This window comes from Zosterops lateralis (assembly GCF_965231275.1).
Source record: "Zosterops lateralis genome assembly, chromosome: 3".
Taxonomy (NCBI): domain Eukaryota; kingdom Metazoa; phylum Chordata; class Aves; order Passeriformes; family Zosteropidae; genus Zosterops; species Zosterops lateralis.
Window position 1 is genome coordinate 79,500,412 of NC_139764.1, and position 24,662 is coordinate 79,525,073.

The 24,662-nt window shown below is 37.6% G+C and overlaps 1 protein-coding gene across 1 annotated transcript in view; it reads left to right on the forward strand.

Moving 5' to 3' along the window:
- The window catches only part of ME1 (malic enzyme 1), a 154,549-nt gene that overhangs the window by 105,154 nt on the left and 24,733 nt on the right, over positions 1-24,662 (forward strand). Inside the window, exons 7-8 of the mRNA XM_083857013.1 lie at positions 13,283-13,392; positions 23,239-23,336. Of these exons, the coding sequence (XP_083713139.1) occupies positions 13,283-13,392; positions 23,239-23,336 (208 nt within the window). The remainder of the gene's footprint in view (positions 1-13,282; positions 13,393-23,238; positions 23,337-24,662) is intronic.

Consider the following 24,662-nt stretch of genomic DNA (forward strand, 5'->3'; position numbering starts at 1 on the left):
TAAATAATTTTGTGAAAAGGATAGGTAGTATTTGGCTTAGCAGAGGATTATAAACAGTTCTGAGGAGCATGCGGCCACTTACTTTTCTCACTTAATCCCTGATTATAAGAGCTATAATTTTATACAGTGCTCTTTTGAGATCATTGATATAATCCTCAGGATATTGAATATTTGAAGAGACATTGAGGAGGAGCTATTTAGAACTTATAACCACCTGTTTAAAATGTTAAGAAAGTTAGAACACTTCTGGGACCTTAATTTAGTCTCCAATTAACCATTTTTCCAGTCATTTTTAATAAATATTTGAATATAAATTTACCAGCGAGATAGTTTGGACTGAACAGTTTGAACTTACTTCAAATGCAGTTTTTAAGAAAGCTAAATTCATGATGGTAAAGAGTAACCATAGCCACTAGCACAGGCGGTAATAATATGTCCAGTGTAGGTGAGCTGGGAGTATTGCCAGTTTTTCAATGTAAAATACAATGTTCATACTTTCCCTTTCTCTCAGGATTCCAGAACGCTTCTGTTTCTGCAATGAAAGCAAGAGCGGCTGTTACTTCTTTATGATGACTTCTGGAAAAAACGTTACCCTTATAAATATACCATTTTATTGAGCTTGAGTATTCCACTTCTGTGGCAAAGTTCATAAACATTCCTCCAATTTTTTCCCGGTAAAAATCCAATTAGGAGTGATTTTGAAGTTAATACCTGAAGTCTTGACTTCATTTAAATATTAATAGTGCTGGCAACTTTTGGAGTTCTGAAGAGCCATTAAAGGAGTTTTGGTTAATCTTTGAAGCTTTACTCTTTGTGTGGAGCTTTGAATATTGTGACTTAGGTAAACCATATCAGTAAAGTAGAAAAATGTGTTTAGCTGGTAGTAATAAAATGTGATTTTTCCCTTAAATTCTGGTTAATATTTTCAAAACAGTAATTATTTGAGTACTTAAGAAGAGCATTCTCTCAGTTTTTTTTTTTTTGTTTTTTTTTTTTTTTCTTACCTTTACATAATACCAAATCTCTTAAGGACACATTTTTGCATTTTTGTTTAAAAATTTCTGATTAGTTCTGAACTAGTTTTATGAAGTCATTGATCCAAGAAAGTTTCGGGGCTTTTTTTATGTGTGAACCACTCCTTTCCTGGTCCAGAATAACTAAAATCAATCATCATATGTGAAATCAGTGAGTAGTCGTTACTTGATTTTGTAATACTGATGTGACTGGTCAGAAAACCGTGTGTGCTCTGGGAGATGCAAAATGTGCTATAGTTGAGTGGAAGTGCTCCAGTTTTAGGCCAACCATCACAAGTCTAGGAGAAGTGTGCTTAAAGGCAAATATGTAAAGCCTGTGAAGCCCTTCTGAACTTCTATTAAATTTTGTTTTCTTCTGAAAGATAATGATTTCCTTTAGCTTGCTGATGCCAGCTGCTCCAGATTAAATGTGTATTACTGACTTGCATTGCTATAGTCCAAGTTTTCACTGTTTTGTGTATCTGCTGAGGGAAGGGCAGAAAGAAGGAAGAATGCTGTCTGAGGAATGGCAGGTCACCATTCTCAGGACCTAAAGAGTTGGTTGAACACATGCTTACATTAATTTTTATAATGTTATCTGGTTTGGGGTATCTTATGTGTGATGTGCACTGGAAATGTTCCCTATTTTTATAGATATTTAATTTCTGCTGAGTAGCACTGAGCTGGAAACTTAAATGGCACCAGCAATGCTACTCAAACAGAACCAACCCATCTTCTCCAAGAAAGTAACAGTGCTTTCCATCTCACTACAATGTGTAGGATGACTCTGGTGTCCTTCCCTGGGCATAGTTCTTCTCTGTGTTTATGTTTTATTGGAATAGATTCCAAACCATTTATAGTCTTGGATATTCTCCCTTGTGGATTACAGTACTTTCTGGCCTTTATGGTACAAACCGGCTTTCCTTCCAGGTGGTCCAAATATTGCTGCCAAGCTCTTCTTCCTCTGATGCGCTGTGTTCACACTTCCTCTGGAGAAAATGTCTTTATTGGCTTTCCTGTACCAAAAATAGTTCTTGTTCTTTCATGGTTCTGCACAGCTTTATTGCTACCTCTGCCTCATCTCTGCTTTAGTTATGCAGCTCTGCTACCTTCTATTTTTTCGTGTTTTGCTTAGGAGGGTTTGGGTTTTTTTCTCCATTAATGTGAAATACCTCCCCTGTTACATCTGCAGTGCAACTTTTCTTAATTTCTTTCAGGTAGCCATTCAAACCCTTTTGTAAGTCCTTTTAGTCATCCCACAGACTGCTGAGCATGTCAACTTAATTAAATGTTTGGAGTTCTATATTATTTAAGCATTTTCTTAGCCGCGTTCAGTGTATTACATGTTTATAAGGACAGGAAACATTTTTGTAAACTAGTTTGGCCTTCTACATAAAATGAGGCATTTGGTTAGAATCAATTTGGTTCGATATTTAAATCTTTAATTGCAGACATCAGAAATGGTCATTATAGTGCTATTTATACTATAGAAAATACAAAGGTGAGATTTCTCTATTCATCCTTGATAATCCCTTATTTGTTCAGCCTTATTTATGTTAACCTTTTTGGCCATGAGAGTTGCTGAGCAACAGCATATGTCCATTAGCTATGGCTTTTTAATTTAATTTTTTTTTTTTAATCTAGAGTAGCATCCTTCACTTTTGATCCTTGGTTTATAAATTTACATTTGTCAGTAGAGACTGGGAGCTGGGGCTGTCTATTCCAGTGAAGCAGCAGCTCACAGATGTGTACAAATATTGGAAGGCAGGGTTTAAAGTAGACTGAGCCAAGCTGTTTTTAAATGGTGCCCCATGACAGGACAAGAGAAAATAAGGCACAAGCATTTTGCTTAAATAAAAGAGAAATTTTAGCTTCGGAAAAAAACATTTTACTTGACAGAGCATTGGCACAGGTTTCCCAGAGAAGTTGTGGAGTCTCTGTCCCTGCAGATAGTCCAAAAGCTGCCTGGATGTGCTCCTGCCAGCCTCAGGCATTCTGTGATTCTGTAATATTCCACTGTAATAATCACAGTTCTCAAGTCAAACAGTATGCTGTCTAAATAATGCTTTGAAAACAGTTAGCACCCTTTTTCTTAATATTCTATATTCTCTATTTCTTCAGTCTAGTCTCACTTCTTTTCTCTCAAGTGTAATTTGTGTTGCAGGTATATAAGATACTTTAATGCCTTAAAACCACCATTGAGAATTTGATAAATGATTAAACAGTACAAATATTTGGAGTGTATTTCATCTATCAGAAATGCTTTAAGTATTCCTGTTACAACCTCCTTTTGACATTTCTGAAAGCTCATTACTTCTCTGCCTTTTACCAGTCAAGATGAAAGCTGTCAGTGGTGGAATTCAGATTTCCATCTGTTCATTATGCCTTAAGTAGCAGAGGGAAAGAGCAGATGTGCTGCCCCAGGCTTTCTACTAATTTGGCTATCCAGCTGCGTCTTTTATTTTGGGAAAAATGCCCATAATCTCATACCAATATAATCAAATATGTAAGGAAATGCAGTTATCTTGGTTCAACCTCCTAAGACTACTTAGCAATCTTTAGATTCTGGAAAAAGATACAATTCCTTTTCCAAAAAGGCATTGCTTTTGCCATAAATCACTCAGGCCTGATTCACTGTGCCATCAAAACAGCCATTTAAGTTAAAGCAAAGGAGTAGTCTTCTTGACCCAAGCTGGAATTCTCATATGTTTAAGTAAATACCTTAGTAAATTAGACTTTATTAAAGTAGTATCTTTAAATACTATTAGATTCAGTTAAATGAATATAGTTAAAATTATTAGGAAAGTTTCTGGTGTAGAATTATCAGCCAAGGAATTTTTTTTTTTTTTTTTTCCTTTAATCCAGGCCCTTTTCTCTTTTTGGAAAGTGAAAAAATTACTGTCTGTGCAGAGAATATATGAAGGTTCATTCTCAAGAAAATGCATCTTGCATAAGCTAAATGCCACACACAATCAATGCAAACCTAATTTGTCCAGCCAAATTGAAACCTTTACTTTTTCCAAGGGCAGCTCTCATTTTCATGCAGAAATCTGAGACTGTATCCAGAGAAACATCTCTTGCCTGGATTTAGGAATCCAGATTTCTAGGAATAGGTGATTCCACTAATCACGGTAATTATGAATACTAATATATTAACATAGTATCTTTCATACTAAGAGATCTGCAGAGGACTTCCTGTAACAGCCTTGTTCAATTGTTGACTGCTATTCAAGTGCTGCTGTACTTATTGCTTTTTTATGACTTTTGCAAAATTTAGAGAATTAAAAATCTAATTTTTAGGGTGTGCAGGTGGATACCAACACCAGGGCAAACCTCAGAACTGTGGCTTTATGATATATTTCTTGGCAAAGTAAAATTGCTGACAATCTGAACCAGACGGTAATAATCAATAACTTTTAAAGATTGCAGTCACAAAATAATCAGGAAATACGAATTTGAAACTAGGTTCAAATGATTTTAAGTTGTGTAGGATGACTTATCAAATAGTGTGATGCATTTACATGCTCATTTTTTTGATAACATAATTTCTTTTTTGGTTTAGCATAAAGCCATTTAATTAAAAAAATAAACTTGAATGGTTTGAAAAAGACACTCTATCTTTTGGGAGGGCAAGAAGTGACACACACCTTTAGCACACACAGCTAAAGATTCATGAAAAATAAAACTACTTACTATTTCCAGCTGAGATGGATTTCTTTCTTGATTCTCTGTTATTCTGATTTAGTCTGCTCAGACACTTGACCAATCCATCTGTTCAGTACCATTCCTTCCCTCAGCCAAAAGTGTCGCAGTGCCAAGTACCTAAAGAAGAATTGAAGAGAGTGAAAAGAAAAAAAAAAAAATCTCAGGTCATCTGTTTTAAATCTGCACTCATCTCTTTTAAGTGAATGTAAAACTGAAGGTAATTTGAGCCTGTTCTTTGGTCTAAGTCACAGTTAAATCAGCTAAGTGGTAACACTGGAAAAAGCAATAGAATAGCTACAAGACAAGTAGAATTACATTTTCAGGCTCCCGGAGTTTTACTTTTGACTTAGGTGGGGTCAGGATCAGGTAACAAGTGAACCAGTATGAATTCATGAAAAACCATCACACTAATTCAATTTGCTGGTTACTTCAAATTCACAAGGAACCATTTTTTTTCCCTAAGGAGAAAAACTACCAAATTTTACAATATAGTTTTCTTCCTCTTCATATTTAACCTGAGTGTTAGGCAAGCACTCATACCTCTGCATTTGTGGAAGTTTGTGGGGTGTATTTGTTCATGGCAATGGTCTTGTCTGCTGAGGCTGATGTTTGGGCATGTCAAGAACTGACTCTTAAGAGTTTGGCTCACATCTAACTTTGTGAACTTTCAGAAGTGTAATTTATTTGTAAAATGTGCATTATGCTGTATCTCAGTACTGCGTCATCCATCCACCTTCCTGCTGAGAGGAGGCAACTTGACACAATCCACCATAGGAAATTGATTTGACAGCACTCAGTGAAAGTTCTTATGGAACAAAGAGATGGATTTATGTTAGAGTGTTCAAAAAAAAATTGATTTTATTATTCAGTCTCATTCCTAAATATTAAAAGCATCAGTGTGTTTGTGTTCATATGGTCTGACCAGAGTTGCTCATGTGTGACACTGAAGGCAAAAAGGCCCTGGCTGTCAAGTCCTCAATGCTTTCTCTGGTCTTCTGGTCGTAAGTGGTGATAGATTTGATTTTATGTAGGTCTTCTATGCCTTTAAGATCCAGCAGCTGTGCTGGCATGCTTATTTTGCTTCAGAGTATTTCTTACTTCAGCCTCCATAAATTTTTCATATCTGTATGTCCTCATGCTGAATTTCTTCAGATTGCAGTATGACTTCCTGCTGTGCCTGCAGGATAAAGACTGGCACAGGTGATGTGCTATGATAGGGATTGTTCCTGTTTTCAAGGTGCAGGATCCTGGTCCCAGAGGTGCCTTTGCTGTGGCCTTACCAGAGCTCAGGCCTGCTCATCTTGATGTAAATCAGACATTTTAAATTTTCCTTCAGTCAGCTTTGTTCTTTGTTCTTTTCTGTGTGTGCTGCTGTTTTCAGCTCTGTTTTGCTGCTGCTTCAAGTAGTGCACACATTTCCATTCATATTTCATTCACACCACCCTCCCTAATTCTTTTACAAAAATCTATACATGTCAACTGGAAAAGTCTAAGTTACTGTCAAGCCCAGTTCCTGATAACATTGTTGTGTGCTGTACTTTAGAACAAATGTGAAAATCAAAAAATAAAAAAACCAAATAGTTTTGCAACAAGAAGAAATATAACTTAACAATGTGGTAACATACTTCTTTTGTGGCCTCTATATATTACAGTCCTAAGATATTTGGGAGTTAATTCAATCAGGTATTGAAGTAGAAGAAATCTAGTTCAGATTCGCTAGTGAGCATCCATATTAATCCTTCAATAGCACTTTGAAAATGCACAAAAACTAAGCGTAGGTGTGTTTAGAACTGTCGAGAAGTTACTGTCCCAGTAGGATGGACTTTGAAAGACTTCAGTTTAAAGAGCAAGTAGTCCCTGCTACAGTGTGATGCAACCGCACAAATGGCTGATGATAAATTAGGTTAAAAACAGCAACTATCCTTTTCTTGTAGCATGTGTTTCTATTAGCATACCACAAAACCCTATGATTTAATTACCTTTTGTCTTAAGAGAAGCCCTTTTTGTATATAGGGCCTGACTGTAGGCAGAGAGTCTGGTTTTTCTTCTCTGCTTATGAACAACAATGTCTAGGACTACCACCCTCAAGACTTTTGTAAATGAGCACTGCTTTGTTCTTAAGCCTTTCTATTCCCAAGGCTGTGAAGTCCACACATGTAGCAGTGCTGTTGGCTGGGGAAAAAAAGGAGAAAATTATGAGTCATCTCCAGCCCGTTCTCCTCACTACTCCAGGGATAGAAAGGCCATGGAAATGAATACCAAATCTGTTCAGGACAGGGAAAGAGAAAGCAGAAGAATGTTAGAAGCACTGGTACAGTGCCAGAGCACTGTGGTTGTGCCAGGGAATAGTAATATGGAAACCTTTTGTAAAGTTTTGTTTCCGTAAGAGAACGTGAATGAAGAAAGAGTCTGCTGCTGGTACTAGGGTGGGTGCTAAATGCTGCCATCTCCCACATCTCCATGCCTACTTTGGATATGGACTGAGCTCACTGAGGAAAGAATTGGTTTGGAAATGGAAAATGGCTAAGGAAAATAGTCCTATGAAAGTACGTGCTTTCTGTAGCTAAAATAAAACCAGTGGTTGCCTACAGGGGAATAAAAAAGGAATTTTAAACAGAGTCCTTCATGTGGAAAGCAGAGATGCTGACAGTTTCTATTAAGTTCTTTAGAAAATCTCTTCCTGTGAAGAATGTCCTGTCTGACTTGCTGGTCCAATTCAGGACAGAGAAAGTTATTTGTAATGTAATGATACCTCTTTTGGGAAGGTATTTGCATTGTAGAACTGGCTGGAGCTCAGTGCACCTTGGACAGATTTTTGTCCTGTGCAGCTGTAGCACATCAGACTGCTAGAGAGGCAGCATGAGAAGTACCATCTGCTGCAGAGGAGCTGGGGTGCTTGCTGGAGGGTATCTCATCTGGGCCACCTTTTCCACAGAATATATATGTAGCATTTATTGTGCAAAACTCTAACCCCTTCATTCAAATCGTATTGAATTTAAGCAGCAGGTTGCAATTGTAGCAGAAGTAGTGCTGGGATGGGGATGGACGGATGTATGACCTCATTGCAGCAGTTTAATTGCCTTGCGAAATGAAGTTAAAGATAGCTCAGAGGAGGAGGAGGAGGAGAAGGCACCCAGGTCCTATGAGTTGTTAGGAGAGAGGGTGGGAAGACATCCAGGCAAAGCCCTGGCACAAAGAGGAGTTTGTAACAGTGTTCTTTATACTTCAAATCTGTTTTAAGCAGTGGGATATATGGTAATGAGCAAGTTTACAGCATTTGGAGCAGGGAGGAAGGAGATAATTTCCACATTGTCTGGTGCACTATAAATGGTTCTGGCTGGCATGGCAGCTGCATGACGCACAAGGCAAGGAGCACAGTGCCAGTGTTGCTGTCATTTTGGTTTGCTCCTTCTTAGGAATGGGTGGCAGCAACCAATTCTGATGGTTTCTAAGGCTTTTTCAGTTCCAGGCATGTACAAAAAAAAAACGTCAAATAGGGGCTTGGAAGCTCTAACAACCTAAAAAGCAACCACTTGTTCCTTTAGGAAGGTTTCCAAAACAATGGCTGGCGGTAAGAACAAATGACCAAATATACATCCAGAAAAGCTTCTTAGCTGTAGAAGTAAGGATGGATTTTACTGATCATATGGTTTGAATTCAAAATGATGCCCAAACTTTTATAGCTCCCACTGTCACCAAAAGCCATATTCTTGAGAGTTTTCCCTATTGAGGTCTTAAGAGCATTGTATTGCCAAAATACTTGTACTGTATATTTGGGATGGTTATAAAGCTTTTCTCCAGCCTGTTGCATAAAGATATACTCCATAGAATTATTTGGAACATTAACATTGTTGTCACAGACAATTGAATATAAATTTACTTATAAATGGGGAAAACGTAGCTAAGACTGTCACAAAAAATATGCTGTAAATTGGGAGAAGTATTTGAGACGTTTTTTGGCAACCACATGTTATTCAGTTGGATGGTTCATTTTAATCCATTGTTCAGCATTTGCCTCCCATACTTGATGACAAATATGATGTTGCATGCTTGCCACCTCTGGTCTGCATTTTCTCTTCATAACAAAACAAAAGAAATATGACTTTGAACTTCTGTCCAGTTGGATCCTGATTCAGACTGCCTGTGTGACTTGGAGCAGGAATCTAAAATCCAAGTACACAGAAAGACATGGGTGACAAAACAGGATTTACAAGGGGAAACAGTGATTTGGATTATCACTTCCTAGGGACAATTTATATTTGTTTAATCAGCTACTGCAGTGACACATCCTTAACAGGCGGAAGAAAAGAATTCACAGCTACAAAACACTCGCCTGCAAAAACCCATCAGTCCTAGGCAGAACTCAAGCCAAGCTATTGCTATCAGAGAAGTGTTTTCCAGAGCATAAAAATATTCAAGAATTCATTAGTGCATTTGTTATGGTTGCACACTGAGGAGGAATGTCTACCAGATTTTTTTTTTTTTTTTTTTTTTGTAGGTGTTTTTTTTTTTTTTTTGTAGGTGTTTTTTTGTTTTTTTTTTTTTTTTTTTTTTTTTTTTTTTTTTTTTTTTTTTTTTTTGTAGTTTTGACAGTATAGGACTAGTTCTCGTAATTTCTTCTGGTTAAGACAGTTGGTGCCCACTTGATAGATTCTTTTTTCCATTTATTTGTACCACCTTTCAGTATGAACATTTGTGTTGGTTACATGTTCCTCCATTTCCCCAGTATCTCGTGTTGTTTGTTGCCCGGGAGAAGAGGCTGACCCCTACCTGTCTACAACTTTCTTGTGGCTGGTTGTAGAGAGTGTTAAGGTCATCCATGAGCCTCCTTTCTCCAGGCTGAAGAACTCCAGCTCCCTCAGTTGCTTCTCACATGAGTTGTGTTCCAGCCCCCTCACCACTTTCCTTGCTGTTCTCTGAATGCACTCCAGCACCTCAGTGTCCTTCCTGACTTGAGGGGCCCAGAACTGGGCACAACACTTGAGGTGCAGCCTCACCAGTGCCAAGTACAGGGAAACAATCCCTGCCCTGGTCCTGCTGGCCACACTATTGCTGATACAGGCCAGGATGCCATCGGCCTTCCTGGCCACCTGAGCACACGCTGGTGTGGGTTCAGCCGCTGTCAACTGGCATCCCTGTGTTTTTCTCTGCTAAGCAGCTCCAGCTGCTTTTCCCCCAGCCTGCATGGGGTTGTTGTGACCTAAGTGCAGGATGCAGCACTTGGTCTTGTTGAACCTTATACCACTGTGCTGGCTTGTAGATCCAGCCTATCCAGATCCCTCTGCAGAGCCTTTCTGCAGGTCAACACTCCCGCCCCCATTTGTTCAGCATGGTAATGGAATGAAATGTCTGCTTGCTTCAGGAACTCTGCTGCTGGTGGCATATTCAAAATAAAAGGTTTTTAGTTTATGTTGGAGATCTGCATGTCTTCAAATTTCAAAGAGGAAAATAAAATTGTCCTAAGGTATATGATTATGAATTTTAGCTACTTAAATAAGCAGTACACCCTATTCTTCACGCTACCGTATTAAATAGATAGTCCAGTACTTTTAAAATAAAAGAATTACCTCTTAGAGAGTTTCCTCTCAAGACAATTTCTTCTAATTTTGTCTCCTAATCATCTTGACATGCCTGAAGTTGCTGTCTTCTAACATGCTTCCTTTTAGTAGTCAACCACAGTTACTGAATGGTTGTTTTAAATATGATGATTTTGTTTGTAGCAAGTCTGTTACTGCTCTCTGGACCTGCTTGATCAGGCACTCTGTATCATTGGAGGAAACTCAGTGAGGTCAATCTGTGCTATATCTGTATCAAGTATTGATGAAAGATGTTAAGATGGTCACATTTTAGGATAGCTGCAGGCTTTGTTTTCTCTTTTCATAATGTTTGAAAGGTAATATGACTGACAGAACTTTAGCGGCCCACATTTGCTGAAATTCAAGTGGTTTGAAAGGCACAGCAAGGTTTGATGACTGCATGTGGACAAGCAACAAAGTGCTTGGTTCCCTTTTCATCTTGAAGTTGTTTGTGTTCACTACCCACCTGTGAAGAGGTGCAGTTCCAAGCCAAGAATTTGCAATGACAGCAGGGTTTGAGGTGCAAACAGAAAGAACATGTTCTGCTTCCATGAGGATTGATTCAAGCAGTTACCCTTTATAGTGGAGAAGCCACTAAAACTAAAACTGTTCATCAGAGTGTGAGAAGGGTGGAAGGTTATTGCTGAGTGATACAGGAAGGAAAATAGTGATTTAGGTTTTGGCTCAACTCTTTGCTTTTAAGTGGTTGCGATAATAAGATGTGGAGGTCATAGAAGAATTGATGGCTTTTTTGGTATGGTCACAGCTTCCAGAACTGTATGCCACCTTTGTAGCCAATTCATTATTGCTAAGGGATTTTCTGGAATGCCTGATATTATCTGTTTTGTATGACCTCATCTGTATGTCTCATCTGTTAGTGGTTTTGAGAAAAAGAATACTTCAATCAGAGAAACAGTGCATAATTTTCTTGTCTCTCATGGGTACCCAGCTACTGGATTTGATTAGACTTTTTTGAGAACATAGACCTCAAAATTTATAAGTCTTTGAGGTACTGCTGGTTGTGTGCAGCACTGAAGTCTCAGGTTTTTAGCTGGATGTCAGGTGTTACACGTGCAATCACAAGAATGCTGCTTAGAAATTTTTCTGCTGTGATGCCAAAATTTCAGAGGCCCAGAGTTAGACTGCCTGCATTTTTTCCATTTTAATTAAACAGCCATGATATCTGCTTCAGAGAATTAATATGGATAGTGTGCCCAGTATAGGATGATTATTTTCTACATCTTTTATATATCTTTTAATATAACTCACAGGGAGTTTTGGTCTTTGTCTACAAAGGTAATGGATAAGAAAACAGAGAAAAATAAAATGCAGATGAGAAAATGGAATGTTAAATATGGTAAAATAAAGAAACAGACCAGCCTAATGACATCCAAGAAACACATATAACCAAACTCCAGGATTCCAGAGCGATAATCTCATTAGTTTCGTATTATGATAAAACTGTCAGCTCCTGGACCCTTACAGAATCACAGAAATTTATGTCAGAAGCTGAATTAGGTTATAAATCTAAATTAATTATTGAAATTAGCTCTAGTTTTTTATTTGAACTCAGTTGTGATTTACAGTACTGGACTTGCCAAAATTTCTTTTAAACATTTGCCTCTCGTGCTGCTGAAGAAGTCCAGGTTTTTCCATCAAACCTGAAGATGTATTTATTTTCAGCAAGGATTACCATTCCTGCCAGTGGAATCCCCATAGATTTGGCTAATTGTAATATGGCTGTAAATATGTGTTTTCCATGGAAATGAGTTTAGTCACAGGAATTTTTGTCCTTTTTTTTAATGCTGATAGATTTGCTTAATGTGGTTGCCAAACACATGTATGGTTTAAAGAAAAACTCAGTTAATGTATTTACACTGAACTGCTCACTATATGTATGTATTGCTTTTCTGGATGAAGCATGAATTGACAGCTTGACTGTCTCTCATGGATTTTTACTGTTGACAAATAAGGAAAGCCTCCTTTAGCTCAATCAGGATGTGTGCTGTAGAGATCTTGCCCTCTCGCAAAGTCTGTGAGCTTGAATCCAGTCTTTATGTAGTTTTTGTAGATTTATTTTCATTGTTTTGTGGGGTTTTTTATTCTTTTGTTATTAAGAAAGTACTTGAAAATGCTGTATGTGATTGGTATGCAAAGAATCCAGAGACAGTACTACTAAAAATGCATATAAGCACTGGGTGATATTTACAAGAGTGTGTAATGGTGGGACAAGGAGGAGCAGCTTCAGACTGAGACTAGGGTTAGGTTAGATACCGAGAAGAAATTCTTTACTCTGAGGGTGGTGAGGCACTGGAACAGGTTCCCCAAAGAAGCTGTGGATGCCCTGTCCTTGGAAGTGTTCAAGGCAAGGTTGGATAAAGCTCTGAGCAACTTGGTCTAGTGGAAGATGTCCCTTTGGACATTGGAAGTCCCCATAGGCATTTAGAACAAGATGGTTTTCATCCCAATCAAAACCATTCCATGATCTATAGTGGTAATGTTAATTTAATTTAACTTCTTACTTACTAACTAACTACTTTTGGGACTAACCTTACTGGCACAGCAGGGCAATTGTTTACTTGTTATGTATTGACATACAAATCGAGTGCCAGAAGTCTTGAGTTTCCATATTTTTTTAAAAAAATACAACCACAGAATTATAGAGTGGTTTCTATTGGGAGGGACCTTTTTGTGTTCGTTAGGTAATTGCTCAGTGGAGACTTCTGTTGAGATGTCTGCAGAGGATGGAGGCCTTTTCCACTGATCTGCTATTCAGAACTTAGAGCTGAGTAAATACTGTTGGTAGCATGATTATGCCTTCTAAATAATCTGTATGAATGTAAAGATAACGAATATAACAAAAACATGTTGAGCATTGTATGATGCACATTATACTTGTATTCAAAATCTGCCCACAAATGTTACTAGCTTTTTAATGTATAATTTTGAGGCTTTCTTAACATAATGTATAATTTCTTGTTTTTTCAGATATGGCATGAACTGCCTCATTCAGTTTGAGGATTTTGCTAATGCCAATGCATTCCGCCTCCTGCATAAGTACCGTAACAAGTATTGCACTTTCAATGATGACATTCAAGGTAACAAACTTTTTCTCTTCTCTTCACTGTTGTTCCCACAAGCCAAAAAAATAAGTCTTAATTTCCATAGGGAAAAAAAATCTATCCGCTTTATTGCAATATTTGTAGATGTACAGGTCACATTTAGCCTTGGGTTTCCTCAGCATGGATTTTTGGTGAGCTGCATTTGCTCTTAACCTTTCACCTCTCATTTACATCTCATGCTTTATTTAGATGTTCACTCTTTGTGTTTGGGTTTTTTTTAAAGACTTTAGTATGTGAATGGCTTTCCCCATATAAGTTACTGATTTCTCTAAGCAAATGTCAATGCTCAAACCTGGACTGTACTTTCTTGGTTTTTTGTCACTTCAGTGACAACTGCTCCAGTGTTCCTTGATGCAACTGGATTGATGAACGTCAAACTGTATTTCAGTTCTTAAGCTGACAACTCAGTTAAATATTAATGTAATTTTTCCTCACAGTCTCAGTTTTAAAAGGAAATGATCCCCTTGACTCTCTTTTTCCCATCGGAATCATTTGTGGCAGCTGGAAAAAGGAAAATATCTAGGATGAGAAATGTCAACAAGGGGGATTCCCCAGTGCTCAATCTAAACAGGCATCTTGTCCCTCCGTCCCAAGAAGACAGACAACTAGGGCTGAAGAGGTGTATGCTACTACTTGGGTTGCCTTACATCCAGTCAGAAAAAAATACTAGAAAATAACTTTCTATAGGGCAGTAAAGGGCACTGGCTCCCATCCTTGAGAGGAAGCTGAAATCAGATGAGCTGACCCAGAGAGGGCCCTTGGTATCCAGCTGCCTCTTATCCCTCGTATTTCCTTGGGTATATGAAGGTCTCAGCAGTGACAGGTCAAAAATGGAAGTTAATCTGTCTTCATTTCTTGGGGTTTTCAGTGACACTTTAAGCCAACTATTAGGAGCTGGAGTTTTCCATAAGTCCTTATTGAGTCACATTTGGGACCTAGGTCATATTTCAGTGACTCAGTGCATGGCAGTGGATTCAAATAGCCCTTGTCTTTCTGGTATTAGGGATTTGGCTATCCACATGAGCCATGTTCCTGCCGTAAGCCTGGCTGAGTTCCACTTCCACGTCTGAAACAGATTATGGAGAACAAACTCCCAGATGAGAAATAAACTAATTATAAAATGTCATTTCCCTTTGTAAGAAGCATGGTGCTTCCTACCCTGAAGGGTCTGAATGTAGCCATGACTACAGCACTTCATTATAGCAGGCCAAACAGCATCTGGAAGTTTCCCTTGGTTGTTTAGAGGCTCAACTCCCACAGGGATTTCCCTTTCCTTGCAGGATTAAGGTCCTTAATCTAAATCAGAAAGGCACTCAAGTAGAATGTGGTTTCAGAGAAATTGAAGTTTTTCAGCAAAAGTGTACCAACTATGGGTAAACTTACTTGACAAGGCCTTTTATGTATTTGCATTTTCAAACCACTTCATTCTCTCTCAGGCACCTTGGAAAGAGGTGTCTTGATGTTCAGAAGTGTTGGAAGGTATCCCTTTGGCTTCTGTCTGAGCTGCTGTTGCAGCTATTGGCCTTCCTTAGAAATGCAGCCATGTGCAATCTTTTAATTTATTAATTTCCTGCAATCTGATTTGCGCTTGTGGGGCCCTTGATATTTTCACAAAGAATGCCTGTGACTTTTAGGTGATCTCCATCCTTCCTATCTGTGTAGCTTCCAAGTGGTCAAAGTGGATGCATTTATTTCTGGTCTCTGTCATTTGTCATCTTATCCCCATAGTAACCTTCAGTATTTTTTTTTTTTTTTCATAGCATGCCATCTTCTAATGGTGTGGAAGTAGAATAACAGTCAGTTGATCTTTTATCCCTCTTCCTATTCCAACTTTATAAACCCTAGGGATCTTTCACCTATCAACTATAATGAAAATGGATGGTGCTAACTTCTTTAACTGTCCTTAGAGATTTTCAGATTATAAATAGCATGATTTTTTCCAGGCTACTTGAAAGAGTGGCTTGCTCTATATGCAAGTTGTATTTTCTACAGCAGGAAAGCTGACAAGTAGTGCCAGACAAATAAAAGCAAAGAAACATAACACTGCATGTAATTTGCCATCATCTTCTGAAGATGGTGCTTACATGCTATTTTAAACACAGTTTCTCCTAGTACTAATATTGTTCAAGAGAAGGCTACTTTAAGATCAAAGGAAATGTTTAATATCTTTCCTAGAAAGGCTTGAGGATTTTTTTCTCTATATAAGATATTCAGAGAAAGGACTCCTATGTATCTTAGTGATGCAATGAGGACCTTTCACTATCTCAAGTCTAAAAAATACTCTAATATATGATCCTGATTTCTGGCAGACACAAAAAAAGATTAAAAAACTGCATGTACCCATCTGCAAGTACTGACTTGGACAAATGCAGTTGTCCTCTCTTAGCTCACATCTATTTGCAGGGGGTCAGCCTAGCCCTAACTGACTATTGCAGAACATTTGGAAAAAGTCTGCCAAAACACTGATCACAGAAAGCCACTAAAGATTAACCATTAAGGATCACCTATAGACATATTTAGAAATTTCTGGAAACAGTCTTTATCCCTGCTACAGTACGGTCACATCCTTTACTTTGGAAGAAGCTTTGTAACTTTTTCTACATTACCTCTCTGTACACAAGGAATTGAGAACAAAGGTGAACAGGATTCTGATCAAATGGAATAAATCTATATTGGAATAATAACATTTTCTGTACTTTAGCATTTTAGAAAGCATTTTTGGTTTTGGATAGGTGGTGAATTTCTTCCCTCTGAAATGATAATAATTTCTCCATATTTGTATTTTCAAAATATCTTCTTACAAACACAATAGAAATGTTTCCTTAGGGAGAAAATATTCACTTTTCCCCTTGGATTCCTGTCTGATTTTTTTCTAACCACAAATCAGATTGATGCTTTTTTTTTCTCTCTCTCTGAAATACAGAGACAGATTATTGGAAAAGAAAATCAGAGAAAGCCTTTGGTTTAGAAGTATTTGTTTTGAACCAAAGGCTTTCTCTAACTATTAAAGAACCTTTTTCAGAACTGAGGGGGATTTGATCATAATTTTCTATATGGGAGAAATATGAATTAATTTTGTAATGTCAAACTTCACAACATTTAGAAATTTCTGAATTAGGTCAGGTTGCTAGCTTTGCTCATCTCCAATATATTTAGGAATGAGGTGTCATAAGGAAAGGATGGAATCTTCTAAAAGATATGATATGTGATGGTTTTTTTCTTTCCAACCCCTGCCTGGGAATGGACCCATGGGGGCCTGTGTTGCCAAACAAAGCTGTTTCTCGGGGTGAGAAATGTTCTGTGCTTGACTGCCCTCAAAGGAAGCAGGCTTGAGATTCACAGTTTGAAAATTTCCTTAAAGAAACTAACCAGTTCCCTTCCCTGCTGCAGGGAGGTCGAACAAGTCTCTTAAGATCTGCAAAAACTGAAGACTTAGGTAAAGGCAGTGCTGAAATCCTGCTTGTGGGTGGGATTGGCTTGGGCTACACTTTCCTACCCCTTGCAAACCCAGGGTGCCATAGTGCTCCCTTTCCACAGCCATTTTGACTTTGGTGAGTCTGTTGAAAGAGTTTCTGCTGCTTGAGCACAGTCAGGGGTTTAAGGCATGTTTGCATGTCCTTAGAGCTGTGCATTTGATTTCTGTGGGTCCCTCGGTGCTTATCATGTGGTAGCTGGTTACAGTCATTGCTGCCATGGATACTTTTCAAATAATGGCATAGATTTCTCTAGTCTTGCTGCCTCTATGTGGGTCAATTATTTCAATTATTAGACTTGTTTTGATCTTTTTCCCCCTTCTGTACTTAAAAATTGTCTCAATTGACAATGACAAACTTCTGTAGCATAAGACAAAAAATAAGTGTTTCTCTGCTCTGTAATACTGGGATTACACTTCTAGTAACTTCACTGTGCCCACAGTTGCAATGCTTTCCCCCATGATGGACATAGGGCCTATATGTTATGCCAATAAAAATATTTACATGAAAAGATTGTGCTGGATTGGAATTAACTTTGGTATCCGTCATGACCTTAGATGTCATTAGTTTTTAACAGCTGTGTTGTTTGATTGCATCAACATTTTATGAAAAGAAAGAGACCTAAAATGAAAAAGTGTAGACCACATATAACTTTATATAATTATTTCATTTTACATTTTGATTTTATTTAAAATACATGTTAAGTGTTCAACAGACTGCCATTTTAATAGCTAGGAAAATTATACATGGAAGTTATATTGTGACCAATTCAATGTTAAGTCAGTGCCATTCTCAGAAATTAGAATTTCTGTGTCGCAATCATTGTACTTTTTACGATTCAATTATTTTAACATTAATATAGAAATTTATACATTTGGTACCTGGAAATTTCAGTTCTTGAAATCAAATTGTAGAGTAGATTTCAGATTGTTATGGCTGATGGGCATGGGGCTTTCCTGTTCCTTCTTTGACCAAGACTTTGAAAAAAGCAGAGGGGAATGACATATAACAGTGCAGATATTTATATCATATATCTTAAATTTTGACAAGATATGCAAACTGTAGAAAGCTTCTTTCATAGACATGTGCTTTCAGAAACATTGGCTTTCAAGTGAAACATGCTGAGATTTTTAAAACGTAATAACTTTAAAATAAAATATTTTTTAAAAAATCCTTTTAAGACATATGTGAAGTGTATTTTTCTTTCAGTATATTCCAGATATCACCTCTTTGTTATTCACTGGTAAATTTACATCTAAACCAGTATGTTTTCAAGTAAGTCCCCTACTGAAGCTTTTGTGTAATTTTCCATGTGTAAACACATGCACATGTATGTACAAGTTCCTCTGTTTCATTTTTCGCTCATTACAGATTTTTAAAAAAATCCATTCCGCGCATGTTCCACGGCAGCCAGCTCCAGGTGGCCCTGCTTGCTTGAGCAAGGAGTCACACTAAATCCCCTCCCAGCCTCAGCCATCCTGTGCTGCTGCGACTCTGAATCCTTTTCCAAATATGCCAAATGGTTGGTGTTTTAGAAAGGTTGCATTTCTCCTTGCTTAGAGCCTTTCCCCCTTTTCACTGCCCACTGCAGAGCAGGGCAGTGTGCACACGCACCTTTGAGAAGCCCATCCATGGCAAGAAGAAGGAGCTTCCATCTCTTAAAAAGAGAGGCATTTTGAACTACACACAGCTGTAGCATTTGCCTCACTAGCAACTGAGATCTCACCTTTTCCATAGGATCTTTACTCCCGTTTTTCCCTGTAAATGTAGGAGATTGACAGGATTTTTTCACTCTGTGAAGTGCTGTTTGGATGGCTGGCAATGTTAACATTATGCTGTGTATTGAGAAATATGAATTTTACTATTACCACTTCCTAATCTTTTAGTCCAGAATGTATACCTCAGGATTTTTGATGTGGTGCAGAAAGTTCTCCCCTCTAAATGTTTGCTAGCTTTTTAAAATGAGATAGCTAAAATAACATAAAAGGAATTACTAACACTTGATTACAAGTTTCATTTTTTCAAACTCTAAATAACAGACAAAGGCTTTGGTGCAATAAGCCATTTCTCACTAATTTAAATGAAATTACATCCAATATAAATTAAGTTCTTATTCCTCATATTTTGGGGCTTTTCTCCCCTTTTTTTTTCTCAGTTGTACCTGCTAAGAAAGTACTCCATGCTTCCAAGCATTTATAGTCAACCCTAAAAGGCTGTGGATTTCCTTTAACATATTCATATTTAGTAACAAGGCTGAAGAGTCTTGCACAGAAAACAAGTACTTGGTATAGAATAGTGTACCTTGAAATGTCACATCTGTTGTGTTTATACAAGACATGACTTACCTTCCTAGAAAACTATAATGAAATGTTTGCTGTTGCAGCAGTTGACACTGCTTTAGGAAAATATTCTTTGTTAAATTTGCTTTGATTAATCTTCTAGAAATCTGTGGAAAATAGAATTGGTTTTCAAAATCATATCCTTGAACAATGTCTATCTTATCCTGCACACAAGGGATTTAACCTGTGCTCTGGCCAAGCCGATTCTCTCCTTCCTACAGCAATGACAGAAAAGTGACAAAATTGTTTCTGTGCCTTGTGATGTCCACAAGAAGTGGTTCACATCTGCCTTGGCAGATGGATGTGAATTGCATTTTGATTTGTTTCAAAAACTCGAGCCAGTGTTCAGGGTGAACTTTAAGGTCATGGCGTTAGTCAGAGCAGTTCCGGTTAAACAGATCTGCTATTCAGGCTGCCAGTGCCCCCCTTTTAGTGGGAAGGAATAAGGGAAGCTGCTGACGAGGAGTGATGACAGCCACTGCCAGCAGCAGTGATAGTGGGTTCAGTAATCTAATAAACTGGGTTATTATTCCTTTCAGAGTCAAAAGGCTGAATAAATCTGGTGGAATACTTTTAAACACCCTTTTTAGAGCAATTCTGTGCAAATTGTGATTTGAGAGAAATGTCATATTTAAGCCTTTATCTATTGCTATTATAATCTCTGTTCTGTATCACCCTCATAATGAACATACAGGTAATACTAGCTCACATCCCATGCAAATATTCAATGCAAAATGTTATTGACATGCAGTGCAGGATTTTATTTATGTTTCATATACCTTCTATTTTTCCTTAAAGCAGAAGATCATGTAGTGACAGAGTTTGTAAAAATATCCCAACTGGTAATACTTCATGACAGTCCATTTTTCTGGCTAACAAGCTTAGCAACAGTACATCAGCCATGAAGATAAGCGATATCCCAGCATTCCCATTTGTTATAAATCTGTGGTGTTTCATTTTGACTCTGTCACCACAAAGCAGCTTGAAGAGCAGCTTTCATGGCTCTCTGAGAACTCCTCTGATGGGGGCAGGGTGCTCTGGTGGCCACGACATCAAGGAAAACAAGAATCTTAGAGTGCTCCAGCTCAGCTTTCTTTTTCAGGAGACCAGATTGATGGTCCTAGGAATAAGCTGTGTTATGTAGGCTCTCTCCTCCTCCTCTCCTGCAAGCACAGCTGTGTAATATAAAATCAGAGAAAGAATTTGGCATACAACGAGACCATGAGATTTTTTCTTCCTGATTCTGAGGATTGTTTGGTAGAGTACCAAGGGAAACTGAGAGCACACTCTGACTTCTCTTTTTTGCCATTTTTGGTCTTTGCCAGCTTGGCACTTGCCAGAGGAAGACTTAATTTAATCTGGGAAAGAAACAAGCTAGTTCTTGGAGACTGTGGGGTGGAAGTGTGTCAGCCTGATGGTTGTTGTTCCCAAAGCCATGCCTCAGAGGGACCATTTTTAAGATTTTTTTACTTAGAAATCAAGGACAGAATAAGTCATAAAAATGACTAAAGAAGTAAAAAATGCCAAATTTGTATGGTCTAAACATTAAGTGGGCTGAGAACAAGGTGTCCTGTATTTCTGATGATTGAAATGAAAAGTCATAATAAAAAGCACATAACAAACTTAATTCTGAAGACACATGTTTTTAAACATATATTTTTTTAGTGTATTTACTTGAAAAAGTGAGTTTCTAACTTTAAATGTGTTTTTAAATTTTATTAAGCATTACCTTTTAGTTTTGAAAAGGTAACCATTCTTGAAACTCAGATGATCCTACCTACAAACCACATATTCAAGCCCAGCCTTCAATACCCAAATGATGTCATTGAAGAAAAGGTTTACCCAGTACCAGCTTCTTACTACTTCTGTTCTTTTAGGTCCTCTAGTTTTAGTTACATATATTTGAAAATCAGTAGTCTGTGTGCCAGCAGCATGAATGTGTGTTTTGAGCATCTCACATTTGATGTGGGGATTACTGCTGTCTCAGCTTTAAAATCCTCCTTGTTTTTTTAGAAAATAGACTAGTGAATAGCAGATTTTGGGGAGCTGCATGTTGAGGGCAGCTGTCCAATACACTGGTTCTGGGCCAAGTGCTTTTGTTGGGCTGGTCATACCCATTGCACACTAATTATGAAGGAAAAGTCAGTAGCAATGTGAATCCTCCCCTCACCTGTGTGGCTTGTAGGCAGTTGCAGTTAGGGCAGTGGTGATCAGGAACAGACTTGTAGGAGCCAGAAGATCTCCTCCTTGCAACTTTTTGCAGGCTTCTCAAAATAATTCGTGGCCTCATCTTTGATTTCTTTGAGTCAGTCAGTGGCAGCTGCTGCCCAGAGAGGGAAGAATTAGATTATTATTCCTGGAACTGTACGTTGCAGGGCTTGTGTTCATCTCCCTGTGGTCCAGCTCTCTCTGAATCAGACAGGCATTATACATCTTCAAAGATTGTTGAAACCCGTGTTTTGCCTTCAGTACCTAATTGTTAGTGTCTGGACAGCTTTTTCAGTCCTAGAGAAATGAGTGCTGTCTGCAATTGGTTCTTCGCGATCTAAAAACACAACTTTGCTGAAGGTCTTATCTACCCCACTACTACATTCCCATCCCTGGGATGTCTTTATGGGATCCAAGTTCCTTGCAGGAATAGAGTCTGATTATTTTTTATGGACTCACCTTATGCTTTAGTGGTGATAATAATTTGTGAAAAATACAAGCTTGTTGCATGAAGTCACAAACATATGAAAGAAAGTCTTCCATTTCCAGTAGGCTTTGTTGGGGAGAAGGAGTCACCTTCAGTCTTCGATGTGACTAAATAAAACTTTCTTGAGCATGGCAGAGGCTGACAGCTTGACTCAGCAGTGCTGACAATGCACCTGCAGTGCAGTGTATTGATTTGAGTGCCGCAGTTCAAGTTAAGAAAACTTAACTCTCTGAAAGAGTGGGAGAATTGGAATTGTTCCAGATAAGAAAAGCTGATTGGAACACTATTTGTCTTTGAATGTAATAAATGACTTTTTGCAAAGTAAATGGCTTTCCAGTGGTAGGTAAGAGGCCAGAATAGAAGAAGAAGAAAAAAAGAAATGTTTAGATTTTAAATTTTCAACCTAAAGTACAGTTAAGCACTGGAATAGCTTTCTGAGGAGATATAAGAGTATTTAAAAGAAGACCTTAAGGACAAGTTAGACGAAGATATGTTGGCAGTCACAGAGGTTAGATTTTCTCTGCCACTGTGAACAATTTGAGTTAGATGCCTGCTTGAATTCTTTTTTTGCTCTACTTTTTATTAATAACTGTTTCTCACAATGAGGACCAAAATTTCTCCATTCAAAGACAGATGGGTATCTTGTTCTCTTGTGTTCTGATTTGGAGAAAAAAGGCCTCCCCAGGCTAAATCATAAAACTAAATGTTAGCCTTTTTTTCCTGTGTGGCATAACTCAAAGACAGATTTAAAAGGTACCTCCAGTGTTCTAAACTGAAATTCCTGTCACAGTGGACTGAAGTCAAATAAGCTGACCTTATTCTTTCAGCTAGTTACCTTCTCTGTATATATTTTGTTTGATATTCTACTCTGACAAGCTCCCCATGAGAAATGAAGTTTTATTTTAGCCTTCTATTTTACTGTGCTTGAAGTATATCTATTTGAAGAATGAAACCAGAAACTTAATTTTAAGTATCTGGATTTCTTCAAAATACTTCTCTTTGGACTCTCACATCCTTCTTTCTAAAAAAGGTCATAACTAGAATATTTTGCAAGAGTTTGAATGGCCTAGCCATTATACTCATCCACAGAATCAATCAATTGTATTTTATTCAATGTTACTCTGATGATATTCTCACTTACATTTAACTTTTGTAAGAATAAAGTAGAGCAAACTCTAACTCCATTCAACTATTTGTTTCTACCCTCAGTACTTGTATCTTTTAGCCAAAATATGCTGTGGTATTACTTAAAATGTAAAGTTTCATAATTGTTTCCAAGAATAACCAAATTTTTTTTTTTTTTTTTTAATTTCAGGAACTGCATCTGTTGCTGTTGCAGGTCTTCTTGCAGCTCTGCGCATCACCAAGAACAAATTATCAGATCACACAGTGTTGTTCCAGGGAGCTGGAGAGGTAGGTATTTTTATACATGGGGAAAATTGTACTATGCACCTTTATTAATATTTAATTGAGTTACATGTGTCTAATAAATAAGAAAATTAAATGGGTAGAATGATTACTAACACCTGCTGAAAGTCGTTTTTTAGTTCAAATGTAAATTTACAGAAAAATCTCTGATCATCTGGTGAAGCCTTGTATTTTTCATAAGACATTTTTTGGAGATCTGTTCTCTTTTTAGAACTTAAAGTTTTAGCTCCTCCTCTGTAAATTATTGGACTGCTCTGGATATAACCAAGCAAAACATTTTTTGGAAGATGAAGAAATACAGCAGACAAAGTAAATATAATGTATTTACCCGAGTCAGTGTTATTTAGTAAGAAGTGCCCCTTTGTGGTTTTTTGTCATTGAATATAGTTTTTCAGTATTCTGCACATTAAAGACATCCGTTTCTGAAGATCTTTATGCACACTATTTTTTTATACTAATTTTTCAGTATTGATTTCTAAGCTGCTGACACACAAGTGCAGGCTGTACTTATCTACAGTGTGACTTGTCATCTCTCGTATGAAGCCTACAACCCCATACTGGCTTCTTTAATTTTATTAAATATTTGGTGCTATGTCTGCAGTTTTCAAAATGGCTTGTATCCATATCTGCCATGCCACCACCTTACTACATCATGACTATCCATCTCTCTGGAGTTCCTTCCCCTGGTTTTATTCCATGTTCAACAAGCAGATGAATTTATGGTCTAATGTTTATTTTTTTGTCAATAGTTTTAGTGTAGTTGTTGCTGCAAAGAGGTAGTGGTAGCTATCACTCCTGCTGCAGGAGCTGGTTTTTTAATAAAACTACTTATTTCTTAACAAAAACCAAGAGAAATCTCACTTGATTCTCACTGAAACACAGTGATAAAGAAGAAGAAACAGAACCAACTAAAAAAAATAAATATATGGGTCTGTAGTCAGAAATATTATGCAGGCTTGTTTTGTTGCGTGGTTTTCAATCTGTACCCATATGACATTTAATCTGCTGAACGAAATATTGTAAAATCCAGTAAGAATGAAACACGTTTCAGGAAAAAAAATTGATATGTGAGTTTTTCTTTCACCTGCTTTGACTGGGAACACAGCCAAGTCTAGAGTTACAAAACATATGAATAGTGGGCAAAAGGAGGCTTACCTTTCTGATGGACATCTTAGAAAAAGATAAGAGCAAAAGCTCTTGTGTTTTACTTTCTGGCATGCAGACTGTTATTTCCTTTAGTTTAAATTACAAAAAATTTCAAAGAAGAAAAGATATTTCATGTATTCTGAGATGAATATCATAGATTGATAG